The following is a 14,189-nucleotide window of genomic DNA, read 5'->3' as shown; positions in this document are numbered from 1 at the left end:
AAGTATACTAAAGTACCAGTAGAAGCTTTAGTATTAAAGTATAAGTGTAAGTCTTAGTATTAATGTACTCTGTCTTATACTTTTCAGTATAAACCAAGTTCACTATACTATTCGTAAGTATATAAAGTATAGTATATAAAAAGACGTTGCCATGGTAACTGACTCAGAGTTAAGATGAACTGGCTTTTTGAAAACGGAAAAACCGGAGTTTCCCTCATCTCAAGGTTATAACTAACTCTGAGTTTTCACTAAACCTGCTTTCTGAAACGGGTCCCAGGGCTCATAGAGCAGTTGTCAATAAACACAAAACAAGGTCAACTAAGTTCTGTTGTTATATAGGTTATAAATAGGAGACAAAATAAAAAGTCAGAATAAAGAATAACACACATGCAGTATTTACACAAGGTGTAACTGGTTTGAGGAAGTTCAGTGAATCGCTGCAGCAAAAAGAAAAAGAAGACATATTTCAGAGATTTCCAAGAATGCTGCTGTGGAACAAACAAAACAAAAAACAAAACGAAAAAAATCTGCAGTATTGGTACCAGCAAAATAAAATAAATACCAACACACATGAAATAATCATTCATGATAGTTGATAGTTTGTAGAAGTAAAAACTAGTGGTGAATTATTTGAGCCTTTTTTAGTAATTCTGTACGGAAATTTAAGCAGTTATGGAAAAAAGGCAAAGTGCTTCATAGACCCGTTTAATCTAATTATGTAAAAAACAACAAAAAAAAAACTGTTGTATAGTTCTTGTTTCAATACTGCCCTCATGTGGTAGGAATCTGAATGTTTCCCAGACACTTAACCACTGACATTGAAAAATCAAGTAATAGAACTGAATAGTCATATAACAAAGTAATACATTCAGAAAAAACATTTCTGAATTAAAAAAAAATATATAAATGTGTGTGTGTATATGTATATTTTGTAATTGATTATGTGTTGAAATGAATTGATTTTAGCTTTCCAATGGCCTCCAAAAGTCAGTTGCTTCATCTTTGAGCTGATGAGTGTCTTTTCTCCCTGGGAGACGTGACAGGAAGGTCTGACGCACCTTATGAAATATGAAGCAGGACGGGGACACGGTTGACAGCCGTGTCACAAAGCATCAGTGAGGATGACAGGACCAAAGACCCCACTCCGCTACATTGACATCTCTGCAGCTAATCAGAAGGTACAGGCCAACTCACAGCTGCCAGACCAAAAGACGGAGAGAGGGTCAATAATTTAGCAGTCGCAATATGTTGAGGCTAGTGGAACGTTAAGGTTCCCCCGTCCATGTGCAGTCTCTCTGCCATTCTGATTTTCCCTCTCTCGGACAAAGATCCGTCTCCCGCTGTGTGGTATTTTAAATTAAACAGCCATTCACAGCCTTAAAACACTGCAACATGTATGAGATGTGAGAGGACTGTAGCCACACTATGTTATTATTGGTTTTACTATAATCTGTATTATTATAATAAAATAAAACATTATTAAAATGTACTGACTCACGCACTTTCCCCTGCTGAGTTTTCTATTTTTCACGTTAACAACAAATAACAACTATGGTTTTTATTCCCATATTATTTCATTGGAACACTGGAATGTTACCGAGCCTGCAGGTCACATTGTCATTGACAGCAGGAGATGAGATGAGCGTTGTGGCAGGCATCATCTTTTCTCTCTCACCCTCACTGGTTGCGGCTGCGAGATGGAAGTGGAAATAGTGAGAAAGTAAAGGTGACGGGACATGAAGATGGTTCAGAGTGAGGAACGTAACACTGAAGATCTGTCTCACTGGCCTTGTGGGTCCAGAGGATGCCCTAATAACTGATGCTAGTGCTGCATTGTGGAGGAATCACAGCAGTGAAGAAGAGGAAAACAATGCAGCAATGAAACACCTGCGTAGGCGTCACTGCAGGATTCAGTGAGGAGGCACACTGCCTGTGCAGCTGTGTGGGAGACTCTTTCTTTGTAATACTCAATAAGAAAAATCAAATCATTTCACTGTCATTTCATATAATTTGACTCTCTGCAGAGCTCCGGTAGCTGCCGTCAAATAATGTAGCAGACAACAGCGCTTTTCACATCCATAGGCATTAACATGTCAGACAACTCATCTCGTCACTGGTTGTTTTCATAAAAAAAATGAAAATTGGTGTTGTGAGTCAGGACGATAAAACAGTCTAAAACAACTCTACAATTTCATTTATTATTAATGTGTTCATTTTTGTCATGCAGTCCATCACATGACCAACAAACAGAGATGAACAACCATTCACTCGCACACCTACAGTCAATTTAGAGCATTGGTTCTCAAAGTGCGGCCCGGGGGCCAATGGCGGCCCGCAGAAACATTTCTGGCGGCCCGCAATGAATTACAGTTGATAGTTTTAATCCACGAGCTACTAAGCTTGTTAAATGTTTATTGGACATTACTGGATACAGACCAATAAGTGTAAACACAAATACTGGGTATTTACCTGGTTTCTATATGGTGAATTTTAGTGTATTATTGGGTTATAAGCTGGTAATAAGCAGGTAGCTACAGCCCCCAATTACTAGCTATTTACCCAGTAAATATATGGTAACAGAAATGTGTTACTTGGTATTAACCTGTTATTAGAAGGTAAGAACAATGGCCAAAATACTGGGTAATTACCCAGTAAATTATAAAGCGTTATTATATTAACACTTATATTACTTAACGCTAAACTGTAGAACTGGTCATTATGGTCATTAAAATTATTACAAATGGGATTTCTTTCTGTTTTGTTTTTTTTCGTTTTTTTTCCTTTGGCGGCCCTCAGTCCAATGTTGGGTTCCTAAATTGGCCCTCAGGTATCAAAACTTTGGGAACCCCTGATTTAGAGGGTCCAGTTATGCTCTTCAACCCAGACAGAATCCACACACAAATAGGGAGAACATGCTCCCTATAACTCCACACAGGAAAGCCCTCAGTTAAAACTGGTATCCATACCGGCGTGTCAATGGGAAAAGTTAAATAATTGCTCAAGGGGAAAAATTTGGTACATTAAATTTTATTTACTCATGTGTTTAGAGCTTGGATTCAGCATGAATAGCAACGAAGGGATCCTCGTCTCTGTTGCTGATCTTGAAGTGAGCGCGACCATCATTGCCGACTTGGATCTGCTTGCCAGTGCAAGCTTTTCCTTCCTTCTGGCCAGAAATGACATCACAGTAGGTGCCACCAGGCATTCCGGTGTCGAGGGTCACATCCATTTCCCTGAGGGTGAAGACAAAACCTTTTGTATTGTATTGTTGAATGGATATCAGATATAACCCCCACAAACCAAAAGAGATAAATAGAAAACATTTATTTTGAATATTTTGTATTCGGATTCAAGTTCTTACCAGTCGTCATTATTAAAGACGATAAAACCACGATTACCACGTCCAAAGGCAACCTGGTTGCTGTTGTTGTCCCACCAGTTGGAGTGAGGCTGTCCATCGACAACGTTACGGAATATGACCATGTTCCTTGAGAGGAGATGATGGAAATTTGCAAAAATAACACTGATTAATCTGAATTATTTATATCCATGTAAATTATAACATTGACACTGGTTACATCTGCGTGATGTTCATGGAGGTTTTATATTTTCACAACAAATAATAAGACTATTAGCAAAGCAGAATGGCATTGCAAAAAACTGCAACATTGACGGAATTAGGCCCTAATACTCCGCCAGCATTTGTACATTGAAGAAAAGAGACAACTATTGTATCACTGGTGTAATGGCATGGATTATTTTAACACTGAGGACTCACTTGATCTGACGCCATCTGTGCTCACACACCCATCCATCTCCACAAGTCTGATCAGGGTTGATGGGAACGGACTTGGTGGATCCATCTTCATGACTGGGAGGGCCCATCCAGTCATTCTGGTCCTAAAAGACAATTGTATTGAATGGATTTAACAAAACAAAATACAGTTGTGTGAATAGTTCAGAGCAAAGTCAGCTACAGACGATCAGGAGGCAGATTTATTACCAATAAGATCATTTGCTCTCTCATCAGCCTCCTCCTCACATGCACTTTACTGGTATAGTGAAAATTAAATTAGGACAGAGCGAGATAAGGTGGCTCTAATTATTATTATTATTTTTATGTATTTATTTTTGTCATTTTCTACACTCTCTCCTCGATGTGTAAAACCAACTCCACTATGATCACATGCACTGTCATATAGAGAACAATATTTCTGTGTCAATGTCCCAATATTTATGGACCTGTATGTTGTCCATTTGATGTTCCTTCTTTACACAGTCTATACCTTTCCATTCACAATGTGACGGTTCCAGCGGAAGCTGGACATCACCCTGGCTACTCCGTATGGGTGGGCCAGCATGTAGCCAACAGCCATCTTGTGGAGCCTGGAGTCCCAGAAGGTAACGATGGAAGCACCACCAGCACCGTGGCCTCTTTGGTTGTCGTGGTTGTCAACAAAGACGACTGCATCGCCATGGGGCATGAAACCCCAACCCTCTCCCCAGTTCCTGTGGAGAAAAAGCAAATTTCTCTATTGAGGAGTTCTTTAAAAAATGTCTATCCAAGTAAGCTTGCCCATTGCACAGCCACAGAAAGTAATGCACTGTGTTTTCGTATGCTTTCGCACAGAATTTTAACCACAGAGCCATGGTCACGTGACGATGCACTTTAATCCCCTAATCCTGTCCCTTTCCCTAACCCTACCTGTCACCACAACTGTAACCATAACGCAAAGTAGAGACCTGAAAAATGTCCGTTATAACTGAGAAATGGAAGATAATCAGTTCACCGAACACATGCGCACAAATGCTTCAATTGTACTTCACATGCGCTTGTGTCATTGGATTTTCGTAGGATAATGCACGGAAAAAACTTTTTGGTACGTAGTCATATGAACCCTTCATGAGAATAGGTTGCCCAATGTAATAATACCATATGATTAATCAACTAACTAAATTTGAGACACCAGCACAAACAGATGTACCTTGTATAACACAGTTTCTCGCCATGCCATCTTCTGAAGACAGTTCCCAGTTTGGCACCATATTTGAACTCGGTCACTCTTCCCAGATGGAAATAGTCTCTCGCCGAGATAGCTTCATGTCCTAGATCAATGACCTAGAAGAAAAACAACAAATATTTCGAATCATTTATGTTATTTCACTTGCAGTGGTTTCAATAATTTGTGTCATATTGGTAATATGTGAACAGACAAAAAAGGATATTATGTTTATTCTTTGAACCCCTGTGTCTTTTTTAATGGTTGACAGAGGATGCTACATTTTTTTTAGATTACAGGCTAATTTTGGAGCTTACTACTGTGAAGTTACATATGTAATTAGATTTGTGTCAATATTTACAAACAACATTTAAGTGTAAAACACAGTCGATATATTTAATAAAATGGAAAATGTACTTTTAATCTCACAAATCTGCAACTTTATTTTCTCGTATATTTGAGTGTGTGTGAGTGTGTGTGTGTGTGTGTTCACCATTGAATATAGATGGACAAGGAAAAACCGCAGAGGAACTAAACTGTGCCTGTACTTCTTACCAAAGACAGACCCAGATCTCACTTCTGCAGTGGACTCGTTAGCATTTTAAGCTAGCGGTTTTTATGCTAGTGTTAGCATAAACGTTAGCAGACTTCATCGTTGCAAAAACAACAAACAGATGGGTTATTTAGTGGCCAAAAGAGAGATGATGACGTGATGCCAGCACCCCAAACCTATTAATAACCTTCTATCTTCTTGAGTGAGTTTTCATCAACGTTGTTAATCTACGTAACGTTGGTGTTCATTGTTTGTCACAAAGATGGGTTAAAACATGTTTGGTAATCTAATAATGTGGTTGCATTGTTATTCACTAGCTTCAGGGTTGGCACAAACGTGCTGATGTGCTCGAATCATGTGTGAATGACACTAGATTCGACACTAAACTGTGAAGATTTACACCTAGATCAACAACTAGATAACTAGATGTATAGTTATTAACTGGTTTAATTAAATTTAATAAAATCTTTAAAACATTAAAACCTCTTGAAAGATGAAGGGTTTGGAGCCACTGGAGAACCACTTGGTGTTGAGGTCGTGCAGACGGCCATAGATGTTTGCCAGGTCGCCAGGCCACATGTGTTTGCAGGCATCCACTCTGAATCCAGCCACACCCATGTCAATGAGACTGTTCATGAATTCAGCCACCTTTACCCGAACGTAATCTTTCTCCAAGGCGAGGTCCAGGAGGCTGACCAGACGACAGTCACGTACCTGAATCAGGAAATATGGAATATAGGTCATATATAAACATTTTAGTATATGAAATTTGTTTTATGACTTGTCTGACCATAATCATATTAATATCAATTGTCCTCAGTGCAGGGCTCCAGAGTGCAACCAAAATATTTAATATTGCAACTAAAAAAAATTCTAGGTCGCACTGATGCACCTGACACTCGAGTGAAAACATACATTTCTTTCACAAGCATTATATTAATTAAACTTGTACAAAAACCCATGTAACTAGCGTCAGGAGGTAATATGATAGCTAATTACTGAAATGACTAGTGTTCACTGCGTGGAGAAAGGTACAGTGAATTTAAAATTTGGTAATTGGGGGAAAACAATATCATCATAACAGTATTTCTGGGTGACATTCATTACCTGATAGATATCCCCATAGTTCTCAATTTCACCGCTTCCAGTTCTGCATTTGTCGTCATTGAAATCCCTTGCGGAAAATGGGACACTGGGAAAGTCCTTATTTCCAGCATTGAACCAGCTCCCACATGAAGAATGGGTTCCCTCTCCACCACCAGCTCCACACATGTGGTTGATGACAGCGTCCACGTAGATATTGACCTGTTGAGCATAAACTTTTCTGTACCATTGTCAGGCTGTAGAGGTGCAGTATGTACCATATCTCATGGGTACTATAGTTCTTCACAATATTTTGCTGAGATTTACCCCAACATTGTTGCATCTGGTGATCATGTCTCTCAGCTCATCCTCGGTGCCAGATCTGGAGCACAGCTTGTAGCTGATTGGCTGGTACCGCTCCCACCAGGGTCTCCAAGGACTTTCCAGCACAATATGTTCATTTGGAGGAGAGATCTGAGTGACGCAGATGGAAAACATTGCAGTTACGACCACATCGATCATTGTTGCTGACTGTACTATACAAGTGGGACTACACCAGTTTTACACATGCAGTTTTACAAGATGTAGCGCTCTTGAGTACGTTTGTGAAAAATAGTTTTTTGTTTGATTCTGCAAGAGCTTCTTCTTATTATTATTATTATTACTATTTTTAAGTAAAATTCTACAAGCTGGCTTTACATAGATGAAAAACATATTGATGGGCATTATAGAACGTAAAATCTGGTGTTTTTCCTGTTAATTTGACAGAAAATGTTTGTATTGTAAATTGAGCATGATGAGTTGAGCATACAGTATGTACACTTTTAACTCTTTCAATCTGATGCTGCTTAATTGGCTTAATCTTTGTTTTATTTAATTTATAAAACTTCGGTTATTGTTAAATATCGGTTTTTGGCCTCCTTGATTATTAATAATCTGTATTGGCCCCGAAAAAACACCTATATTAGTCGATATCTACTGTCCATCCACCTTGATCAACATATTTTGAAAGTAAATTTGCATGGTTATTTCTCAGAAATTCAAGCGATTGAATGTCAAGCAAGAAACTTTAATAATTCCCAGTGCATCATCAACATTCAGCTTGATCGCTGTTTATTGATTAATGCAAAAATAGAAACAGGGATTATCCTCATTCGCCTGAAGTAGAAGTGTCCAGCCGTGCATACCTGAACTCCGCCAAAGCCATTGGGACCCAAGAAACGCTCACACTCTTCGGCGATGTCGGCCCAGCGCCACTCAAACAGGTGGACGATGGCTGACCTCCCAGGTTTGGTGTGAGGGTTGTGCTGGGAGAGGCTGAGCCCGAACAGAGCCAACAGAATAAACAACTTCATGCTTTTCCCTGGATGAGTGAGAAACAACCCTCCTGCTGCCTCAGTGTTAGCATTTATGGCTAATTATTTCTCCTCTTAGACCAATGAGAGGCTTGCAGATATCAGCATGGATATTCAACAGGTGCTTCTTTATCAAAGTTTCCTACCTTACTTCAAAGCATTCTGCAAAAGACAGATAACTGAATTCACATGATGTCTTTCCCCATATAAAATCTAACATAGGGAGTGAAATTCTGACAAAAAAACTTTTATAATATGCGTGTTTATATTTATATATTTATTTTATATTGGTGTTTCAGGAACAAACACACCACTTTTCCACGAGTCTGAGCTTTATTATCAATTGAGTAATTGCACAATGAGTGACTGTCCTTGACCCACAATGGCAACTAGCCATGTACGTGTAGTATTGCCTGTAAAAGTGTGATTGCGTAGCTGTTTATACCTTAACCTTTTTATGGATTAACCCTAATTTTAATTGTTTTTAATCATATCATTTTCATATTTTCATCAAATTTATCTCTTGAAGTTTTTATGGTCTGTTGATCAAATCTTTATCTCAGTTAAGGAAATTCATTTAAGGGCAGCCAGTCTAAAAAAATATAGAGATAGATATTTTGACCAAAACTTGTCAGGAAACTAGGGTATTTCTCCTTTAACATCCATATAAAATGTATTTTTTTTCCTAAAATGTTGGTTCTGTAGCTTTCATCAATAGATATTTGAGTGTATGAACGTTTGGTTCAAACTTAATTATACATCATGACATCAGAATCCCAGAGAATACATGCTGTTACTAGATAATAATCCTCCAGGATATAATTGTCACATTCTAAATTCAGATATATTGAGGTGAGAGATGTTCTCATTTTCAAGAAAAGTAAAACAAAGACTTACACTGATGGTTTGTAGCTTGAAAGATGTTTTGCACTTTTCCCAACTGACGTAACGTGTGAAAGTGCATACTTTTTTATCATAAAGACCTCTAATATGGTTCTGCTTAAAAAACTTGAGTTAATCATTTGATTTCATGAGCTATTAGCTTCATGTAGCCTGTAGCAATATGTAAGGTGGATTCTGATGCATGCTGTTACCCTCACTTATAATGTTGGTGTGCCCTGCACTCTTGTGGTCTAAAAAGTGTGTGTATGATTCACAATAAGGTTGTCACCTTGAGGCTCGTGGCCATTTTCCCACAGTTCACCAGCCTGACGCTTTGCACTGTCAGTCTAAAACTATTTATTTACTCATGTGGGTCTTTTATACACACCAGAAGTTCAGATGGGCTAGGGTTAGGGTTAGGTAACCCAGACCAAATTTATTGGCTTACTGTATACAAATCTGTATCTGTGTCTAATAGTTGGAGAGGTTTTTACTAACAATGCCTCTATTGTATATTTTTCCCACCAGAGAGTGCTGTGACTCCACTGTTGGCAGCGTACTACTTCAAGAACCACATCAGCTCAGCTGAACAGAGGCTGTGGTGTGTCTCCAAATTGTCATACAGTCATCCTGATGAGAGTGATTGATTATAATTCACAAACACCTCATTTGTCCCTTTTAACCCTCATGGCATCTCTGCCTACAATGACAGCTGCCACATCAGCTGCATGTGCCTGGTGGTTTTGTTGCAGTAAGCAGACGCAATCCTCTGGTAATGGAAAACTACTTAACAGCATTTGCTGCTGAGGAGTGTTCGTTACAGCCCATTGACAAATGTAATTTTATGATTATTTGTGGAATGGCCAATTAGACAGTTATGGCAACTCACTGAATAATGGCTCTATTGTTGTCAGTAAAGCACTGGCAGTCATCATTAAACAATATAGTTTATATGTTACTACAACGGTTAGCCAGTGATACCCGCCACATGCCAAAATAACATTTAATGAGTTGTTAACCCATTAAATATGCTCAAGTCTCAAAATGTCTAAAAAATTATCGATTTGCCAGCATGTTTTAATATTATATAATTGTGCTAAACCCAAAGCTTTTTAAACTAGCTGGGCATTTCATGAGTACTTTTCAGACCAATGGACCCACCATAATACCCCATGACATTTTTCCTACACATTGTGTAGTGCACATTTGGACTTTGAACTGGTAAAATTAAATGAATCATGGAAGGATCACCTAATGTAGTGAAAAGGTTAGCCTGAATAATGCCAGACTGCAGCTGAGTGCGGGTCTGGATAGTCACCTCCCACTTCCAAGACGTGTGAACAATGAACATAGAAACATTTAGACCAACAACAAATCTGACCAATCATCTGGATGACGTATGCAGAGTAAAGGAAAAACGTGTCAACAAATTTGCTCGTTGTTGTACGGGAAGGAGATCTGTGGCGCATGTCACTTAAAATGGAAGCAACATCTGAATTGAAAGACATCTGCTCTTCAGTGGCTACAGTGTTGGATGTATGAAAGCTGCTAAATAGCTGCTAGACAATACATCTCTGTCTTCATCGTGTTAAACCCACCTCTAGCTCACCGCAGAAAACATTTGTGATTAGTTCCCTATTTTCGAAGATTTGGCCAAAACGGTGTGCTTGCCAGACATGAAATGTCTGCAGAGAGAATCCAAATGGCTGGCAGATTTGGCTGGCAGATTTGAGTTAACCCAGGCTATGTAAAGATAGTTTGTAATGAGAAATTGCCCTGTTCCATCCATACTGTACCTGATTGGCATCACCGTAGTTCTCAATATTGCCACTTCCTGACCTGCATTTGTGGTCGTTGAAGTCCCAGTGGGTAAAAGGGACACTGGGGAAATCTTTCCTGCCTGCGCTGAACCAGCTCCCGCATGAAGAGTGGGTTCCCTCTCCACCACCGGCGCCACACATGTGGTTGATGACAGCATCCACATAGATGTTGACCTGTATGATACAGGTGATAAACTCTATCCACTTCACTCAAGTCCTTGAGATCATTGTCAGGCTGCATGAATGAGTCAGTGGAGCTCTGCAGTGTAGGTGGTCCACTTACTCAAACATATGAGTCTACAGAGAGAAGCAGCAGCAATAGTAAATGCCTCAAATAAAAGCGTGACTGATAGCTTCTCAAGACAGAGCCACTAATTCATATCAACTATTGTTTACCCCAGCATTGTTGCATCTGGTGATCATGTCTCTCAGCTCGTTCTCATTGCCAGATCTGGAGCACAGGTTGTAGCCGATTGGCTGGTACCTTTGCCACCACGGCCTCCAGGGATTGTTCAGCACAATGTGCTCGTTGGGTGGGGAGATCTGAGAAAAACAGAAAAGAAAAAAAATCATAATTACCAATTAGTTAATGTGGGTATAGAGAAGATCTTATTAAAGGTGTGCACTAGATATTTTTGCCGTTAATTTCACTTGTAACCCTTGTTCAATGTAATATTTCAATCTTCAAACAAAGTCTCTAAGATTATTTTAATAATCTGGCTATGGGTATAACAACTGACCCCCATTCACCCCCATTGCTCCCTTGGTGTACAAAAGTACTGCCCACTGCTCCCTGGCCGGGTATGGTCATGGTATCACCCCCTCACGTGGTTTGGCCCGCCTGCTGAAGCGGTGTACTGGGGTGTGGTGCTTGGAGCCAACACGTGAGAGTCCAGTGGTGCCTGTCCACCCTACTGGTGGTCGGTTGGGTGCAGCAGACAGGCAGCCAAAGGTGCAGACCAAGGTACGATGTGCAAGCCCACAGTGTGAACCATGGTAAGGTATGCCAACCATGGTACGGTGTGCAAGCCTGAGGTACAGACCTCTACCCAGCCCCCTACACCCCAGAACCTACAGAAGACAAGGTTGTTTTTACATTCAGAGTTCATTGTTGTTTTTGTCATTGTTGGCTTGTCAAACCAACCACATATTTTACGACCGTAACAGACAATACCAACTATAGGGGTACCCCAAGAACAAATCCTGCTTTCTGTTACTGTAAAATTTAGTATGATATCATTACTTGCAGGCAGGCGATTACTCTGAGGTGTACAGTCTGTGATGCATCATATGTATAGAATAAATACTTCACTGCAGGACAAATAAATCACTATCTTATCTTCTCTTCTCTTAAAAACAACTCTGTTTTAGCAGTGACTCGTGTACAACGTTTTGTTATAAGTGTTTTCACAAAGAAAGACAATGGCTATAACCTCGTCACTTCAAGTCGGTATATCCAAGTCATCCATCTGTCTTCATCGATTCATAACTGAACTCCAGCGAAGCCGTTGGGACCCAGGAAGCGCTCACACTCTGCAGAGATGTCTGCCCAACGCCACTCAAACAGGTGGACGATGGCCGTCCTCCCACGCTTGGTGTGAGGATTATGCTGGGTGTGGCCGACCCCAAAGAGGGCAACCAGAATGAGCAACTGCATGCTTCCCCCCCCAGATCACTGAGAAAACCTCACTCTTCTGCTTATTCACCATTTATGTTTATACACATTTTCTCCTCTTGGTTGACCAATTAGAGACCGGCAAATATTGCCATAGGGGTCGCACAGGTGCTTCTTTCTCATGACCTCCTACGTGCCCTTCAGTACATTGCAGAAAGAAAACACAATTTAGTTTGAAACAGTCAGCTATCTGTTCCAAGTTTGACAAGACGAAGTGAAACTAACACAAATAGTATATTCTTTGATTTATGAGCTGAATCTAGAACTATTTCAATATGAAGACACAGAAACTGTCATCTCTTTGTGCATTGAATATGACAATGTAGATGTGTACTTCCATGGTAAGCTTTTTAGTATCAGATGATTCAATAAGAAGTACAAGCTATAAGGTTTTCCTTGCATGAAACATTGAATAACTTATGCTAAGATAGATAGAATATCTTGTGTTTATCTTGAATTTGTCAATTTTAGATATTTAGATATTTCAAGTGCTTTACTATTTGTTTACATTCCCATGCAGTTACAAAACACACCTTGTATAACCTCACATTTTATTATCCACCTTGTACGAAGGTAAACTGGTGAAGATAAACTACGCTCAGTGGAGAAGGGTGAGAGGTCATGTATGTTATGTAAAACAAGTAAACCAAACCAGTCCTGGCAAAACACAGGTATTTTCCCACGAGGGGCTTTCGATCTTGACCCTCCGGTGACCCACTGTATTTAGGTTAGGGGTTGCTGCGAGTGTGTGTCAGCTCAGCAGAGATATTTGATGCTCTTTCGGGGCTTATTATTATACATTTGAACCATATATTATGAGTAGATCCACTGTTTTGTATTATAATGTCTCTGTGTGATAGTTGTGTGGTGTCCTGTTCAAAACTGTGCAATCTCCTAATTCAATGAACATAATTATTAATAACAAAATTAATAATAATAATTTTGATCCACAATATGACCCTTCCAGGTTGTAATCTAGCTTCTTCTTTTGAGTGTAGTATTTGTGTGGGGTGTTAATACTTCTTATAACACTACTAGTACTTCCCAGTACTGTAGATCTGGGGTGATGGTAGCTCAGAGGTAGAGCAAGTTGTCTTTCAACTTGAAGGTTGTGGGTTTGAATGTGGTATGAAAGATGAGTGACAGAAAATGTCTGAAATGAAACCGATGCACTGCATGAGTGAATGGGTAAATGTTATTTCATATAACAACAGCTCCTCCAGTGGGTCTTGAGAAACCTGCTTTACCTTTAGAGCCTTGCAGTGCGCAAAGGCATCAGCTTAAACCTAATGTCTTAAAAACAAGATAAAAGTACAATAGTTGTGAAGTTAAGTATAATAAAATATATATTACATGTCACACCTTGTGTGTATAATGTCAAATTAATCAATTAGCTATTTGTTATGATCCTGTGCCTTAATTACTGTATTATATTTCCCCACATGATCAATTATTATATCAGCAAAAGCAAATGAGTTCATAACCAGCACCTTAAAGCAAACAAAAAAATATGTACCAAATGTACGAGGAGTGATTTGCATCAGCAAAAGCAGTGGTTGCCACACTGACTGCGGTTTTGTGTGGTTTTAGCTTTTGTAAATAAGGCCTGGCGTGTCTCATCATGCTTCATCCCACCTGTTTACTGTCTGACCCGGCTTCTGCTCCTCAACCACCGCCACCCCCAACCCCCTGCTGAGAGTGTGCCAAACAGACGTCTGACCTGCCTTACTAGGTTTCGTTCTGGGTCATTCTTCCTGCATGGCGAGTCTGTAAAAGTGGAAGGGCCCCTGGCACGTCGGAGACGCTGGAAACACTCACCAG

At 39.7% G+C, this 14,189-nt stretch overlaps 1 protein-coding gene across 2 annotated transcripts; it reads right to left on the bottom strand.

Annotated features, from left to right (window-relative positions):
- Positions 1–3,043: 3,043 nt before the first annotated feature.
- Positions 3,044–12,350, bottom strand: LOC310942707 (alpha-amylase-like; the record flags this gene model as incomplete). 2 transcript variants are annotated; one of them, XM_083908127.1, is made up of 9 exons in its annotated part: positions 3,044–3,233; positions 3,362–3,487; positions 3,779–3,900; positions 4,287–4,509; positions 4,986–5,119; positions 6,037–6,267; positions 10,670–10,867; positions 11,090–11,236; positions 12,183–12,350. In XM_083908127.1, the coding sequence occupies 9 exons, from the start codon at positions 12,348–12,350 to the stop codon at positions 3,044–3,046; spliced, it is 1,539 nt and encodes a 512-aa protein (XP_083764253.1). The 2 variants fall into 2 exon arrangements, with proteins under 2 accessions (XP_083764253.1, XP_083764252.1); XM_083908126.1 differs by lacking the exons at positions 10,670–10,867; positions 11,090–11,236; positions 12,183–12,350 and adding exons at positions 6,661–6,858; positions 6,964–7,110; positions 7,824–7,991.
- Positions 12,351–14,189: the final 1,839 nt, after the last annotated feature.

This window comes from Microchirus variegatus (genome assembly GCF_963457635.1).
Source record: "Microchirus variegatus genome assembly, chromosome: 21".
Taxonomy (NCBI): domain Eukaryota; kingdom Metazoa; phylum Chordata; class Actinopteri; order Pleuronectiformes; family Soleidae; genus Microchirus; species Microchirus variegatus.
Note: the sequence above shows the minus strand (reverse complement) of the source record. Positions and strands in the feature narration are given on the sequence as shown.